Source organism: Camelus bactrianus, chromosome 5 (genome assembly GCF_048773025.1).
Source record: "Camelus bactrianus isolate YW-2024 breed Bactrian camel chromosome 5, ASM4877302v1, whole genome shotgun sequence".
NCBI lineage: Eukaryota > Metazoa > Chordata > Mammalia > Artiodactyla > Camelidae > Camelus > Camelus bactrianus.
This window is the reverse complement of record NC_133543.1, coordinates 26,673,825-26,691,508: the sequence shown is the minus strand read 5'-3', so window position 1 is coordinate 26,691,508 and position 17,684 is coordinate 26,673,825. Positions and strand designations below refer to the sequence as shown.

Sequence of the window (17,684 nt, the reverse complement as noted above, 5' to 3'; positions counted from 1 at the left end):
AAAAACAATACCTAATTTGTCTAGTGTGTGTGATGAAACGGTCTAGTCCATAATCCCTCCCCGGGAGAGCATGTGCAGCCACAGGGCAGACATTTCCCTTTTACTCTGCTTATTTTTCTTTTGTAGGGAATTCAGTACTTTCCTCACATCAGTTAGGTTGGGGTTTCCAGTAAAACACTGATTATCTCTATTGCCACAAGAAGTTGTTTTCCCAGAGTGTCTTCTGTGCTGAATATTATTTTTTGAAGTTATTTTATACAAATCCCACTCAGATTATTCTGGACAATTAGAAAAAATACTGTGCAGTGTCTCACAGAAACAGAAGCTTTGAAGTGGAAGGCTCTAGTGGTCATCTCCCAACCATCTGCCTGAGGAACGACTTCCTAACGTAACACTTTGGCAGATACTCATGAGTATTAACTCCTCAGTCATGGTCAGGTGCTCTTACTTCAAAAAGAAGTCCACTGGATATGTGGATAACTTTCCAAGGATAGTTCTGTTTTTACATAAATGCCTTAAAAAGCAAAGCCCGAGGAAAAGTTTTTAGACAAGGGAGGTGAAATCGCAGGATACTAAGAGGGAGAGTAAAAGAACCACGGCAGGAACAGAGGGAGAGCAAACATAAGGTGGCGTGTTGCCAAGTGGGCCTCAGCCGCAGAAGTGAACAGAGCTGGCTTCTTGGTCCATCACCACACCTTGCAGACAGACCACAGGTCCATCCATGATGGGGGGAGGGAGGAAGAAGGGGGGGTCATTTACACTCTAGCTCCTTCTTGGATCAACCTTCATCTCAGAGTATTACCCACCCCACGCCCCATACTTCCAAGGCATGTAACTCAGCCTCCACCAAGTCCAGAAGCTGGTAGAGAAGCTAGAGCTCTCATGACCATTACTGATATGGATGCGGGGGTTGGGGGGGGAGACACTGAGCCTCTGCACAGGCCCTGTTGCTGCCAACAAGGATGCTACATGCTACAGCCCCTGATTAGGTGACACTCGGACAACTGTGCCCCACACCGGGAAACTGAGTTTCAGCTCCTCCTTCTCCCTTTCCCCCTAGGACCCAGACACTGCCTTGGAGCTTCTGTGGCTCTTGTACTGGCGGGAGTGAAGAGGGACAGGGCGACCAACTAAAGCAGTTATGACAGCGTTCCAGGGCATGGAGCAGGTGACCCAGGGGCTGACGGGTCTGCTGAGCACCAGCCAGGTCAAGAAACTGTGGCAACAGCTGCCGAGGATTAAGGGCTAGTTGTGGACAGACTGCTGGATGTGCAGGATGGTGCAGAGTGGCTGCTGAGAAAAGTTCTTGACAGAAGAAAGTTTGGATTCAAAGCCATAGTGGCAAAAAAAAAAAAAAAAAAAAGGTGAAACTTGGACGAGGTCCTAGCTGCAGCAAATTAAAGCCTGAGGAATCTGAGTAAACACACAAGTTAGGATCATCACATCCTTTTCTAGAGATGCTTTAACAAGAATTATGATTTGTTTAAGATGGCAATTCCCACACTTGATATATCAAACCTCACAACTGCTCTAATCACCTCTACGGCTGTTGTGCAATTATTAAAAAAAAATGCATCATAATTTTGAACCTAAGTGCATTTTTTTTTTGAGACGTTGAGGTTCAAAATCAATTCATTGTACTTTCCTTCAAAGCAAATGCTCTAGTAAATGTTTACTCCCTAAAGTGGAAAATAACTAGTGTTTAAGTTAAATTTCTTTTGGGGGAGAGTTCTCTCTCTAATTTATTATTCCAGATGATGGTTCCTCGAACAGAACTGTCTAAGGTATACATTTTGCTAGAGAGTGTCAGACTTCCTGAACCTGGAGTCTGAAGACACTGCAGCATGCCTGAAATTTGACTTTGCTGTTCTCTGCAACCTCGGTAACAGGAGAGGCTATTGATTAGAGCTTTGTTTGACGTTGCAGGAGATGAGGTATGAAGACATAACAGGAAACAAGTCTACATCAGGGATCACTTTAAACAACAAGACAAACAGTAATGTGCTCCCAGTAGGTATCCCTGTTCAGCCTTAATCTCTTACACCTTTGACAACAACGGGCACAGCAAGAGAAATCAGCATCAGAATGATCATTTCATTCACAAAGCAAGCACTCATTCAGTCTCGTCAGAGGCTTTACACGCAAGAGAGCCTGAAGAGAGAGCCAGGCTTCTCAGAGCGAGATCGTCAATAGCGAGGATTCTGTCACTGACTCTCCACCGTCCCCAGTCATCAATGCACTTTTTGTATATACTCTGAATCCACATCACCACATGTGGACAGGCAGACGGTGCTAACAATCAGGATAGTAGTTTTAATCAAAACTAGAACAGCAACCCCAGTTTACTGAACTGTTAATTTATGTCAGGTACTCTGCGGGGCACTGTATATGAATGATCTAACTCCGACCAAAAACCCCTAGCAAAACGGGTACCGTTGCCACCCCAATGATACAGCGAAGACAGCAGAGGTCGGGAGAGGTTAAAGACTTGGCAAAAACTGCAGAGCGAGGAACTGTAAACACCTGGACCAAAATTAAGCCTGCTAGACTCCCGAGTCTGAGCTCCTAAACAGATTTTGCAACATATGTGTGGATACGTGTTACCAGCTGAGGAACTTGGAAAGAGTTAGGAAACCCTGAAAAAAAAGTGAAGCCCGAGGATAAACACTTCCTTCCACAGACGACGGTGGCCAAGCTGGCACATCCACTGTGCCCTGTGCACGCCCCTCTTGGGACATTTTGATATAATTGAAGGCATTCAGCCGCTTAAACATCACCACCGCCTCTAGTGCATGAGTTTCTGACTGCGTTTGGCAGGCAGGGTATTACAGATGGAGGAGGCAGAGGGGACAGGCATGAGAGGGGTGTGCTTCCTTTGTGTGCAGAGGCTCGCCCGTAGTTTGATGAGTAATTCCCCAAACTCAGCTTCATATACATTTAAGAAACAGCAACTCACTGAAAAGCTGTTGTGCTATCTCACAAAGCATTTGCAACTAGGCTTCAGGAAAAGCAGGAATGCACTTCAAACTCAGGAAAAACCCCAGTCGACTGTTACCGTGATTCCCTTTCTCCTCTGCCTCTATTTATGTGTGTCCCCTGCTTTTCTGTGTCCGCTCCTTTGTTCTTCTTGCTTCTGAGTGACTTTACCTACCAGGTGGGGAAATGTGGCACCTCCAGGAACTGCTTCAACCCCATTCCAAAGTCTTAGGGGAGGCTGGCCTCTTTTGGGAAAGGTGCCCGCATAGGAATAATTCATACAAACATGGATTTTTTGAGAGCTTTGCCTGGATTGAGTCTAAAACTCCAGTTTCCCCCTGACTGGAAGTGTCAGTGAGTGGCATGACCTCATTTAGAAATCTGAAGCACCTCTGCCATTTCTGGGTACACCTGCTCTCATGGTCTCCGTGCCTGGGTTCCTCCAACATATGCCACAGCCCCCCGTTTCCCCAGCACGGCTACAGAGAATGCTCACAACCCACCACTCTTGCCCCTAAGGTTCTGGCCAAAGCTCAATGACACATGGCATTTGGCATTTCCCTGTAATGTTCCCATGGGACAGATTGGCAGCCTTATCTATAAAAGAGTGTCCCAAAGGAGAAGATAAAAGGGCAAGTACAAAAGACCACGTGCAGCCCAGAAGCAGCTGTGTGCCCAGCCAGATGCGCAGCGTGGAGTCTGTCTGTCCTCCTCCCCCACTGAGCCACCTTCCCCCTCCTCTCCCTGCCCCCGCAATGGGTTCCTGCATTCCTCACATTTATTTTCTCTACTCCGTCAATAGTTATCGCAATTATAAGAAGAAATACACCATTTGCTTAATTGTGATTCCAAGCAGCACTTAAAAAAAAATTGCTGAAGGTTCAGGAAAGAGGATTTTAGAGGAAGTAGACAAAGTATTCATATTTAAAGCTATTAGGTTACTTGGGAATTAATCAGCACGGTTACCTTATTTTCTGTAAAGAGGAGACTGAACAAATGTACCACACATTTTTGTTCCTCTGGGACTTATCAAAATACATGGGCATTTCACTTCTGCAAGATGATAATGCCGCGTGACAGTCGTCCTGACAGGAGCACGAAACGTCTCTGTGGGACAACTCGACAGATCTCCTAATGCATCATCAAAATTATCGTTATTGAATGAAAACCTGCTTTGGAATATGAACTGAAGGATAAGCTAGTAAAATAAGAAAACAGGGAAAATCAATGTGCTTTTTCTTACACAAGAAGCCAGAGAGAAAGCCATAGAGGATCTTTGCTGACCCAGCGAAAGCTCTGGGCATGTGAAATATTACGATGTTACTAAGCATTTATATTTCAAGTCAATAAAAAGCAATCATTGAGGAAAATGTAGTAACCTTGGTTCATCTAATACTGTTAAAATATAACTTCCCTAAGCTTTTGGTTTTCGGCCCATATGCAAGATTTTGTCTAAATCTGCAAGTACTTTTCTAAGAAATACGGTCTACAGCAAACTGTACATTTCCATAGCATCCAGGTTTTGCCTCATTACCTAATGCTTTGATATTTCCGACAAGGCAAGAAGATAGAGAATTCTTGAAGATGCTGAAGAGATTGTAAGTCCCATGACCTGGCTTATTACAAATAGTGCCTAACAAATGGCTATTTATCTTCCTAGCAGTAGCGCTCTGCGTGAGCTTAAGTCATTTGGTTATTTTTCCCATGCTCTCCATTGCATAAAAATACACTGTGCCAGGCCCCTGGGGCTGTGAAATTTATTCCATCAGCGCACAGGGTTGACCAGACGAGTCCTTCGGACACGCTGAGAAGCATTTCTCTAACTGTCGCTACGTGACGTACCTCCAGGTTACATGCAGACCAGTTGCTGAGGATCCAGCTGTAGCAGGGGGTCACTGGGCAGGCTTGCTGCTGGGTAAGCTCTGTGGGGCATGGCCGTCCTTCCCCTTGGGTTGGCATGATGATAAATCGAGTCCGGCTCATTCGACCTAAAATCATAAGGAAGATGTCAGCTTTCCCGTTAGAGTTTGGCTTGGAAAAGGAATTAAAGGACGGAATGCTGCCTTCCATACAGAAGTCTTCATTAAAACACACATGTCCAGATTCCAGTTTTTCTGCCATTTTAATTTAGGCCTCTACAGTGACACGGGTTCCCTAAGGTCTGCGTTATGCTTAAGGATCCGAAGTTCCTTCTTCTACTTCTTTAGTCATCCTAAATCGAAACTCTGTATTGTTGCCAAATAGACTGATCCCATAAACACTGGTGGAATATTAATTCATTCAACAAATATTTCTTTATTAAGCTCTAGAATAACCCTGGCATCCTGCCATGTGCTAGGGGTACAGTGATGAAATTGCCAGATGTACCTTCTGCTCTCAAAGACCCTGTATTTTAGGCTAGGATTACAAATGTTAAACAGAGTCGCATCTTCTTTGTTAGGTTCTAAATTAGCAAGGTGAAACTGCACATAATCCAAATTACTAGGAAAATTCTTTGGGAAGGTGCCACCCTAGTTCTAATCACTGGATTCTCAATTCCTTGAGGTTTGGGTTCTGTCCCTAACATGGTGCTCCTTATATATTAAGTACTAACTGAATGCTTAATTCATATTTTTAGTAATTGTCTACCTGTTATTATCTGGCATCTGAAAGTATGTAATATAACAATATTATTATCGAGCAGGTACCATGTGTTAAACAATTTTCAAAATACTTTATATATACATTGGCTCGTTATATAATCATAATAACCCTAGAGGAAAATTCTATTATTTTCCCATATTACAGACAAGGAAATTGAGACACAGAGTTTGTCACTTGTTTAAGGTTAGAAAGAAGAAAAAACAAACAAACAAACCCTAGTAAGTTGCAAAACAGGATTCAAACCCAGAAACTTTTGCTCCAAAGACTGCTGTGTTAGCCATGATGCTCACGCAACACAGCAAGGACAGCACCTAGCTAGGTCTTTTATGGGAAACAGAAAAGAAACTTCAGATGGCGGTACAGGCTTGTCAATGGTAACACAGGCTTGGTTAACACTGACTCCACCCACCCTGCACCCCTGGGCACGGAGCAGAGCCTAGGCGAGGAACATACGTGTTTGGACAGGTGTTCCTCCCAGCATCACTCAAACCCAGTCATACAGGTTGGACATCACCTCCTTCATATGAAATCTTGTCCCGCTTGATGAACACATTTGGCTTAAGATTTTACATTAATTCTTGCTTAAATAATGTTCAGTTTTATAATAATCTTTATGTTTATTCTCTTGACCTAACTGTCTATTACCCTAACATCATTATAATTGCATCTGTTCTCTATCCACCTCTGTAGGAATAATGACCATGTAGTGTCACCTTGATCACAGCTGAAGAGGTTCTATTTCATTAAAACCAAATAATTTTAAGCTTCTTCTTAAACTGGTGGCATGTGGATGACCATTCCTTTAGGACTATTTTATTTATTACCATTGAAGTGTCAGATATTTTCTGCTGGGCACAGAGGTGGGGGGAACCTAATTAATTCAATAGAAAAAAGTGATGCCATTTTACTTTTTGAGATAACGGAGTCTTAAAACCACTCGCTGATGGCACAGCCCTATGATTTCTCTGCCTTTTTCTATCCAAACACAAAGATATTTTCAAACAATGCCAACAACTACCAAGGAGCATATCGTAATTCTGCCTTTTTGGGGCACCTGATATCTTTTAATAAGTTCCTTTTTCTAAGTCAGGGATATTTGGTTGTTTAAATAAAATAATCAGAGAAAGTGTCCCTCAAATTAGGCACTTCTCTCGCAAATCCTGAATCTATAAATATAAAATCTAGCCACATGGAATACGGAGGCAGTGCACAAGGAGGCCCTGTCTCCTCTGGTAGCTGGCTGCTGTCACCTGGGGTTGCAAGCATCAGACTGGATGGAATATTCAACCAAGCACCTATCTCTCAGCCATACGTATTTAAAAGGGACCCTAATGGCCGGAGACTTAAGGGACTGTTGGTGATCGTGAATTTTCACACGAGAGGGACAGCAGAGGAGGATGCGGCCAAATGGGAGAGATTTAAAATTATGATGCGATGCAGAATATTAGAGAAAGAGTTTGAAAATAGCTGATATGTGGTGGAAAGAAACCTGGACTTAGCATCAAAATTCTCTAGTTGGAAACAGTTCTGTCAAATTAACAGCTAGTAAATGATCTGACCGCCTGGCAGTACTTTATAACTCCTCTGAGCATGAATTTCCTCTTCTATAAAATAAAATTAAGTATACGGAGAGTCCTTGTTATCTGAAGATAATTTATGCTGGGGAAAATGCCATTTAAAAGGGAATGTATTTCAAATGGGCATTAAACTGTTTAATAAATAATAAAATGTCTAAATGGGACTTTTTCTAAAGGAACTGAAAAGTATGCAAATGGATTTTTTTTTAATCTAAAGCAACTACTATGCAGACAATTACAACTATGCAATCACTATTAGAACAAAAAGTGATTATTTCTTACATAATTTTATGATTACCCTAGAAAAGTTTTATCCTGTCACGACTGGCTTTCACAGTTTGATCATAGACTCTTTGGTCTTCGAGTCACTTTTCATCAGTTTTCTCAAGTGCTCCCTCTAATATTTGGCATACAGTTTGCTCCATTTTGGGCCCCTCTGTTGTGGGTGTACATTCCATTTGCAGCCAGAGATGCACCAGCAAATACCATGATGCAATGACAGAGCGTGTGTGTTAATGGAGGAGGCTGGGTGGCTGGGGGGATGGCTTTATAAGCAGTCAGTTCATTGGTGAATGTTTTGATACCATGGTGGGGGGGGTGATTTGCCTCCTACAGAACTTATAATTACACTGATGCAGGTAAAGAATACTGAGATGATGGGGACTCCTTGGACTCATCTCATGTCGCTTATATGAATAAAAAAATACTGTGTATAAACTACCTTACAGTGTATCTAAAATATAGTAGGTGCTTGTTAAAGCTTTTAATAATTGGTAATCATGTTTTTTAACAACTACAATTTTGTATCAGTGCCAAAAACTGGCCCTAGAACAAGCCTGTCATGGGTATAAAAGCATGCAACCTGTTTTCTGTCAGGCTTATAACATTAAATGCACACAACTACAGAGTCCATAATGATTCCAACCCACCAAACCCTTACACCCTCGCTTACACTCCTGCCCTCAGAGGAAGAGTGAAGGTGGTTGCCATGGACAGTCGCGTGCTTCCTGTCTGAGAAAGTGAGATATTTCTTGGACACTCTCTGGATAACTCTTGTTGGGGTTTATGTGTTTTAATAAAAGCATAAGATAGGGGAATAGACATCTATTTGAAACTCGAACTCAATAGCTGATACAGACAATATGCTTAATGGGTAATACCAGTGAGACATAGAAACAGGAACTGATTCTCTTATTTATCTGCACTTCAGGCTATAAAAGTGAGAAAAGCACTACATCTGAAATACATTTCCAATTTAATAAAGACCAAGATTATAGAAGGTTAAGTTTGCTAGCAGTTCTCTCTGAACCTGTTCCTCTCCTCCCTTGAGGAATATTGGGGACTCATTATAAGCAGCAGTGATACTAGGCCTACTATTACATTAGCAATAATTTTCTGCAATAAAGGAAAAAGAATTGTGTGTTAAGACCTCCAGAAAAATACAGACAGTGGGGCACACTAGTTGTAAACACATATACACACATAAACAAAAACCCAAAGAGAGGCCAGTATTGGTACCTGCAGACAGGTTTAAGGCACACTGGACCAGATCATACTTCCACTGAATTCAGTGGCAGTCAGACTTCACCCTGAAGAGCTCCACCGACAAAGACAATGTGGGAAATTTTAAGCAGTTTTAAAAAAACCCCTCAAAATTGGTTAAATAGATGTCAGTTTATACATTCATAAAAGGAACTGGAGTCAAATGCAATGGTTCTCTGTTCTGACCATACTTTTAGACCCAAGTAGCCAGCCACCAGGCACCATTGCAGCGGGATGCTCTAGACACTTGTCCTGTGGCCCTGACACAAGCTCATCGAATTAACTGAAAATTATGGTTTTGATAGCTCTGGAAAACCTGAAAATGGTCCAGGCAAACAATGCGAAGGGTATATGTATGGGAAAACGGAAGAGGGAAAATAAGAATAAATAGAGCAATGAAGAATATTTAACCTTGAACAGTTCATTAAATATCTGAGCAATTTATATGACCATACCTATAAACTCCAATGCACCATAGACATGTAAATACAAAAACGGTAGCATATGAAGTCACTCTGAGCTTTGAGAATGTTGTTATTATGAACATTATTATTACTGGTTTGCTTTCCACCTGGGAACTTTTTTTTTTAATATAAGTTGAATTTTCAAGGCATGTGCACTATCATTGGCAGGGGATGCTCTTCCTGAGCTGACAGTTTGGCCAACTTTTACCACAAAGGATGATGTTCAGTGTCACCAACCTCAAGTTGATGATGGTCCTTCCTGATGTGCACCCCAAAATTAGGTTACTGAATACAGTGTTTCCACTTTTAAGTATTTTCTCCTTTGAATTTATTCTTAAGCTTTTATTCCTCAGTAGAAAATACTAGCAGATTCCTGGCAAAGGGATACTAACAAAAAACCTTGTTAATAGCTGGTTATGTAATCTCTTAATCGGTTTTAATCACATAGGTCTCTGTGGTTAAGGCAATTTACTGTACACTACCTCTTGTCATTATAAAAGTATTCCTCATTATGGAGGGAGGGACAGAATTAACTGAGTGAATACAATGTGCTACGCTGTAGAGATGACACAGCGTATTCTTGCTTAGTTCTCTCCCCTTCCTTATCCTGCTTTCTTTGCTTCCTGTCCACTGAGAGCACCTGCTTGCCCCACCCTCTAAAACACTTCAACAAGAATCCCAGTCTCATTTCATATGTGACAAACTGAAGCCCAGGGAAGTTAAATAATTTTTTGCAAAGTCACCCAGCTGGAAGAATTGGAACAAAAATTGGCCTTACTCTAAAAGCATGTGCTTTCCAACAAATCTCACCTGGTCCAAGTTAGTATCAGATGCTCTGCTGTGCTTTTTGGCCACTTGAGCAAGTTTGAAAAGTACACTTAGGTCTACTCTCAGCAATAAGTAGATTACTTGTATTCATACGTCTCATATTTTCCTTTAGGGAAAAAAACTATAAAATTATGGTACTAACATCTTTCTCTGTGGTAAGTCTTTATTTGCTTCTGGGTACCTGTTGGACTAAATTTCTGCAAACAGCAAGAAGTTAGGTTGTATACAAAATGCTCAGTTAATTTCATGCAGCTCTTTATGCTGGACATCTGTTTTTTATTTCTCTTAACAGACATTATCTGGAGTTTTTATCCAAGTTTATTTTTTAAGTGCCAAGTTTGTTTTAAATATCCACCCTGGATTGACATGGATTTGGGATCAAGGTTATTTTCTAATGGAACAGAGTGGAGAACAATTACGGCCCTGATCTGCAACCTAAAGACAGATCTTCAGCATATGCTTGGCATCACTAGAGATGGAAGATGCAGTAATGATTCTGCATTCAGAGCTACTGTCTGTTCCCCTATAGAGGGATTCCTTGCCTTGTCTGAAAAGTGCTTCAGGCACCCAGACACGTTTCATCCTAGAGAACACTCAGGTTAGGTAAGGCAAAAACTCTGTAGTTTTTCAGCATAAAATAGACCAGTTCCAGCCATGACCATCTATTTGGAGTGAGGTCAGCTAAACAAAGAAGTAACGAGACCAGTTTTAGAGGTCAAGACAGACCACGGCATCACGAGAGTGATGAGGTCTTTTAAAGGAGGATTAGGCACTGTTGCCTTTACTTGGAAACTGAGCTCCAGATTTCTCTGTGATAGTGTGTATGCATTCTAGCCGCTTATTTCCCGTTCTGTTCCCAACAATCACATTCCAGACCCACTAAAAGCTAACAAAACTTGATGGGCCACTATAAATATATAGCAGAAATGCCTCCAATGATGCTCTCTGCATAGGATGCAAGATGACCAGGTCACAGAGAGTGATTCTGGCAATCCTGGAGCTATTCTGTCCATCAGACTCACACAGTCCCTGTCTGGAAGACTGGCTCCCTGCAGCTATATTCCAATTAGATGCACTAGATAGTAATAGGCAGCACTGTTCATTATGAAACAAGTATACATTTAGGAAGCTTAAGATTCAGAGACAATTAAAGCCCTCACTGCTCTTTGTGTTCCAATCTTAGATCCATTTCCTCTACTTAGGCTTAAACATACCTATGAGTTATGAGAGTTTTTGTAAAGTGATACAGAACCCAACCCAGAGCAGGTATGTTACATGGACATTTACATCCGTCGGATGTAAAGGGGCAAAGTGGAGAGCATGGGGCTTAGGAGACACCTGAACTTGGGTTCAGATCTTTTCTCTACAAGTGATAAGCTGTATGACCTTGAGCAGATTACTCAATTGCCTGACATCTTACCTATAAAGTTATGCGTATATTCCACACCACTTTTGTAAAGAATGATTACAATATTCCTGGCAACAATAATTGTGCCTTTGACCAACAGATATCAAAAAGTAATTATCCTAATATTTCATCATTTTACTGATAAAAAATAGTGCAACTGAGTTCTGCAAAGGCTAGCTCAAAGTCTTACAGCTTGCTGTCGGAAAAGCCAGCTCTAAAACTCAATCTTCTTGTCTGGTCTATCTTCCCAGTCTACTATTTAGCTCCTTGTTCTCTGTCATGGGAACTGATTACTTGATACAGTTGATAAGTTTGAATTGTTATAACTGTTAGACTGTGCTTGATCAAGGATACCACACAGATCCTATTTTATACACATACTACAAATGAAGGTTACTACTGGCTTGTCTTTGAAAGTTAAAAAAAAAGAGAAATCACAAACTTGTGGTGCTTTGGAGTTAATACAAAATCATTTTCTCATTAAAGGCTACAGAAAAATCATGTGCTATCTGGGAAATACAAAAGGCAGGCTGGATTACTCGTATAGAAAAGTATTATAAACTCATACACTGAATTTAAAAAATATGAAAGGAAAAATCATAATTTGGGATTAATAACATTCTTGGAATATTATCAGTTAAATAATAATTATGAATAATTCATGATATGCTAAATTTAGTGAGTTCTACATCCCACTGAACTGATGAAAATTCAACAAAGAACATGACTAATCCAAATATTAAGCTCTTCTGTTACAAGCTTTGATCTTTGAAATCTATCTAAAAAGATCCCTTAGTGGAAAGCTAGAATCAGTCTCTCTGTAACATGCAATAAATGGGATTCAAACCGTCCTGACCTTGAAATCTTTAGTATAATTAGAAAGTATATGCCAAGCATCAGGTGTACAGTAAAGAAACAATCCAGACGCTCAGAAATAAAGGAAGGGCTCATTTTAGAATTTCCCCTCAGATCAATGTAGTTCTGTAGGTTTGATGACAAAGTGTGGCCGTGGGGAAGCAGCCGGGACATCCAGCTCACCAGGCTTCGCCTGACAGCCCAGTGACTTTCTAAACGGGGACAACTGTGTGCATTTTGCCTTTGATGAAAAGAAGTCAGCCGAGAGCTGCAGGTGAAGTCAAACTCCCATGCAACTTGCTTGCGGACTTTAATGTAACTAAATAAACTCTGTCTCCTCTTGTGGTCGCTGCCCCATTGCCATCGCCAGTGGTAAAAAAGAAGGCGGCTCCTAGAAAAGACAGCCGCTGGCGCGCTGTTTCAGAGGAGATAAGGCACAGATGTTTTCAATGATAGTTTCCAGCCTTTTCAGCGCCAGAGTTTTGGTCTCTTTTAAGAAACAAGTTCATCTGTGCCATATACTTCTGCTTTTGATTATCACTGTTAGTTTGTTGTTTTTAGCCTGTGCTGCTTGAGGATTAAGGCATGATTTAAATACAGAATTCTCTCATTCTGGAAACACTACTATCTGCCAGAGGGCTGGTGATCTGAGAAGAGTGGGGCTGGCAGAACTGGAAGGCTGGAATGAGGAAGTAGTTTGGAAGCAGGTGGGATATAATACAATATATGATACATGATATGATATAATGTAATACAGTGTCATATAACCACAAAGGCTATCTCAGCAGTGTCCTAAGGGTAGCTGCTTAAAAACTCAAGGGCCATGTGTCCTATTCTTTGTACTACTCACTTTATTTTTTAAAGATTAAGATCAGGCACAAATGTAATAAAAATACTTATTTTTTTAATATTTTTGTTTGTAGGTCCTGACACAGAGCCTTCAATGTAACAGGTTGTCAAAAAATGGTTGTGAGACTGAGCCCAGAGCAGTCTTGTAAAGAAAACACAGGTCGTAAGAGCTATGGTAACTTATCATTCAATTCTGACACAAATGTCACCTCCTCAGCGGCCCCTCTTCCCCCCTCAAGACACCTGTTATTCTCCATCACATGACCTGTTTTTTAGTTTCAACACAGTACTCATCGGCATCTGTGGCTTTTGTGTTTATTTACTTTTTTTTTTGCCGTCTCTCTGTCTTGTCAGTCTTGTCATCACTGTCTAGTCTTCCCCTAGAATACTGGTTTTATGAAGTCAGGGGATTTTGTTTCCCCGGGATCTTATTCATTCCAGAAAGTGTATCCTCAGCTCCTAGGAGAACGCCTGGCTCTTTGAGTGAGTATTTATGAAATACGTGAGTAAGCCTCTCGATAGCCCTGCCTTCAAGAATAGAACTCAAAAATAGCAGGTCACCATATAGTTCATTTTCCACTCTGCCACTTTTAACAATGAAAGAGCACACCCGTAGGTGTCAGGATGACAGGTGTAAACACACTTTATAAATCTTGGTTGAATACATTCGATTACTGGAGGGTTTGTCAAGTATCAGGATCATGGGACATTTTTAAAAAGGCATTATTACATCTTAAAATTCAGGAGACTAAGGCATCTAAAGGTCAAGAAAGGATTCCCAGGAGGTCATCCTAGTACCCCACTAGAGGCTAATGAGGGGTGATTTATAACTAGTGCTATATTCATGTGCCAATGGACACTATTAAATGCCTGCAAAGTGCTTTATGCAACTTGACTTCTCTAAGTAGTTAACATTCCTTCCTGAGTCCCTCTGTGCCTTAGGTCACACAGTGACTTTCATTAGGACATTTCTGAGTTTCTTTATTATCCTAAGGATTAGAAAAGGTGAATTTAAGTTTAAATTCTAATTGCCTAGAAATCTCCAAAAGTGGGATTCAGATTTGGAAAGCTTTTTTTGTTTGTTTTCGTTTTTCTAGTAAACTAACAAGGTTTGATGAGTCCACAGCACTAAAAGAACTGCTTGAAAAAATTAATATTTTATAATACAAAACTGACAATTTGGGGTCCTATTTTCAAAGGTAGCATATTAGCATAACTTGGAGATCTGTCATGCCTCACTGACTCAGTACAGTGGCAGAATTAGGACTTCCAGGCAAAAACAATAATAAACAGATCTTCTGACACCTTGCATCCAACACATTCTTGAGCAATGCTACCTAAGACTTATGAATTTACTTAAAAGGAGAGGAAAATAGCCATTGGCAGCAGTTAGCTGCCTTTGAGTTTCTGACCCAGTCTTCCCTTTCAAGGTTTCCTTTGTGGTCCAGAACTACCGGGCAAGGACAAATGTTGAGTGCCATTCCCCCAGTGCACCAGGCACTGTGTTTCATGGGAACTAGAGGGATTCATCCATGAAGAACCCAGTCAGGGTCTTTGACCCTTTGGACAGACAGATATTACAAAGGATTTAATTTATACATAATTAAAGTAGTAGAAGTGATGGTGAGCTAGTCCACGCAAGGAAAGGAGCCAAGGTAGAAGGAAGCGTACACTCAAAGATGTGACTGAAATATACTTGATTGCAGCAGAGAGACCCAACATGACAGCGAAGGGTAAAGGAGACAGGCAGGCAGGCACAGGTGAGCTCCTGCGGGTCCCTGTGGACCACACTCACAATCCAGGACTTCATCCTTTCTCTGTTCTTCCATGCTACCCTTTACCACTGTGAGAGTCACACCTCTCACAAGGGGCCCATGAGGACAAGACTGCAGTGGGTGGCTCACCCTGGACAGAGAAGCAACCAGTTATTCACATCACTAATGCAAGTAACAGCCCTTGTTTAGTGAACTCATCAACATGTAATATTACCTATTTGTCTATTATCTATTGTCCCTCAACTAGATTGTAAGCTTCATGAGAATCAGGAAATTATCTTTTTTCTCCCTCACTGCTTCGTGCCCAACACATTATACTCTAACTGACACATCAGTATTTATGGATAAATGGCTCTTAAGTCGATAGGGAAACAACTGTCCTGATTTGCATTTTTCAAATATCACTTAGGCTGTGATTCTAACGTGTGGCTTTTGAGTGGGGTAAAAGGATGAGATTTGAGAGTGTCTGAGGGTGACTGAGTCTATGGAATAATCTTTAAAAGATCCTAGGAAGTCTCTGATAACACTCTCTACTACAGGTGGGTAGGAAGGTGGAGATGGAAATTAACATACAATAACCACCCATGCTGTCAGTTATTGGACTGGATGCCTACAATACTTCACAGCATTTAATTCTCAAACCCAAAACAAAGCCTCTAACATGTGCATGAATTCCATGTCAAAGATGAAGAAGCTGAGACTCAGAAAGAGTAATTTGCCTAAAGAGCTGCAATTACAACCGAGATTTACCCAACTTTAAAGTCAATGCCCAATCAGAAATGACATCATGCTGCCAATCAGAATATCTGAGAAACTAGCCTAGGTCGGTCACTGAAATCTTGGTCCTAAGATTTACCATGAGGTTTCCTGAGGTGCTTTGCAGACTCACAGTTGTGCAGGAAATGACATGTTATTATTGGACATTGCGATTCCCACATTTTGAGCAATGCTCTTTGCAGAAGTAAATCACAGTTTCCTGAGCCACATTTTCCTCACACATATCCTGAGTACTGTTGTCGGCTCTGCCCTCTCCAGGATCTTAGAGCTGAGTTCACAGAGGAGCCCCTTTTCTGTGCCGCATGCTCCCTCAGTTCCTCAGACCATCGCAGCTAAGGCAGAGAATTACCGATAACCCCAGCACACACATTTGTGAGAGGCTCAGAGCCCATATCTTTGTTGGGGCAGGCAGATAGCTAGATATGAGCAGAGAAAGGAGGACGCAGGCCAAATGGCAGGAACTGAGCCAAAAAGGAGCAGCCCGGCCAAATGCAGGAAACCATACATCTTGTGAACAACAGGGGTCCTTGGGTAGACAGAGAAAAGCAGAAACCTCCGCACTAAAAAGAAGTTACACATTTTGGGGTGACAAGTGGCATGGAGGCCAACAAAGCAAGGTGGGAAAAGGCAGGAATCCCCAGTGTCATAATGTAACCTTTTGCTCATTATGCCCTCATTACAATAAAACTAGCCTTGCAGATTAGAAGTACCCATCATGCACCGGGGCCATGACACTTCAGACCCAGACTAAATAAGGACAAAAATCCCTCCTCCCCTTTGGAAGGGGGAGCTGGGATGAAAATCAGGGAAGATGACCCCAAACCCCTTTCCCAAATAAATATTCCGCCCATTCATTTTTACACCCTATGGAACTAACTTGCCAAAGAAGCTCAGCGCAGCTGCTCACCTGAGCCTGCCCGCCCTCCCCTTGACAGTGTACTGTCCAGCCTTTAATAAATCCTCACTTTACTCTCTCAACCTCCCTGTCTCACCTCTGAATTCTTTCTGTGATGAGACAAGAACCTAATTGTCGGCAATACCCCAGCACCAGTCACAGGACTTCTGAACAACTGCTTCCACACTGTCTGGTGACCAGATCCAGGCCTTTGAGCCCCATCTCCCCCCAGATTCCATGATTCCTCCACTTGAATTTCTTCCCTTCTCCTCCCCTACTTAGAGATGAACATACAGCAGGATCTTCCCTAGGTCCCTACTCCAGACTGCTGACATTTACCTTGTGATAAACTGTAACTGTTTTTCAGGACCGGAATCCTATACCTGAACCACAGCTCTGTGCTTTCCTGGTCTGCTTTCCTTGTTCTCTCGTACATGGACACCTGTCTTGCTCCCCACTTCAGCCTGATGGCTGGGGTGCCATCGCTGTTGCCATTTGCCCGGCTCCTGAGTACTGACTGCCTTCCTTGCCATTGTGCCGGACTTACCTGGGAACGTATCGTATTAATTGCGATCTGCTCTGCAAAGATTTAAGACTCCCTTTCCTCAGGAACTATTTCTCCCAAAACACTGCTGCTAAGAAGTGACTGACCACCCAGAAACTCCATTTCCTGCTCGACCATCTTGCACTGAGCTGGAGAAATGGGACCACATTTTATCTGACAGAATATAGGAGGGAGAGATGTATGCCACTTCCCACCTGGTCCATAAAAACCTTCACGGAGCCAGCTGGATGGCACCCTCCAGAGAAACGTGCTTATGTTAAAGCAGCAGAGCCTCCATCAGCCCCTGCCCTCGGCTGACACTGTGAGACAGAGACGACCCCTCCCTCTACATGGGGTAGCTAAAATTCTTCTCTGACCTATGATATTAAGCCACTGCGATGGGGCAGTTTACCTGACACAGGAGCCAGCTTTACTTCTAGAATATATACTTCTTCTAAAACAAGAGAGGCCAACGTTGTTTGAATTGGTTGAACTGAGGACCTTTGGCATAAACACCACCCTGCAGGGCCAGCAGCCCCTCTGAGTCTGCC

General features: G+C 42.0%; 1 protein-coding gene across 1 annotated transcript in view; it reads right to left on the bottom strand.

The window, feature by feature from the left end:
* Positions 1 to 17,684, bottom strand: part of THSD7B (thrombospondin type 1 domain containing 7B) — a 763,775-nt gene that overhangs the window by 17,843 nt on the left and 728,248 nt on the right. The window contains exon 21 of the mRNA XM_074363581.1: positions 4,819 to 4,964. Coding sequence (XP_074219682.1) covers positions 4,819 to 4,964 — 146 coding nt within the window. The remainder of the gene's footprint in view (positions 1 to 4,818; positions 4,965 to 17,684) is intronic.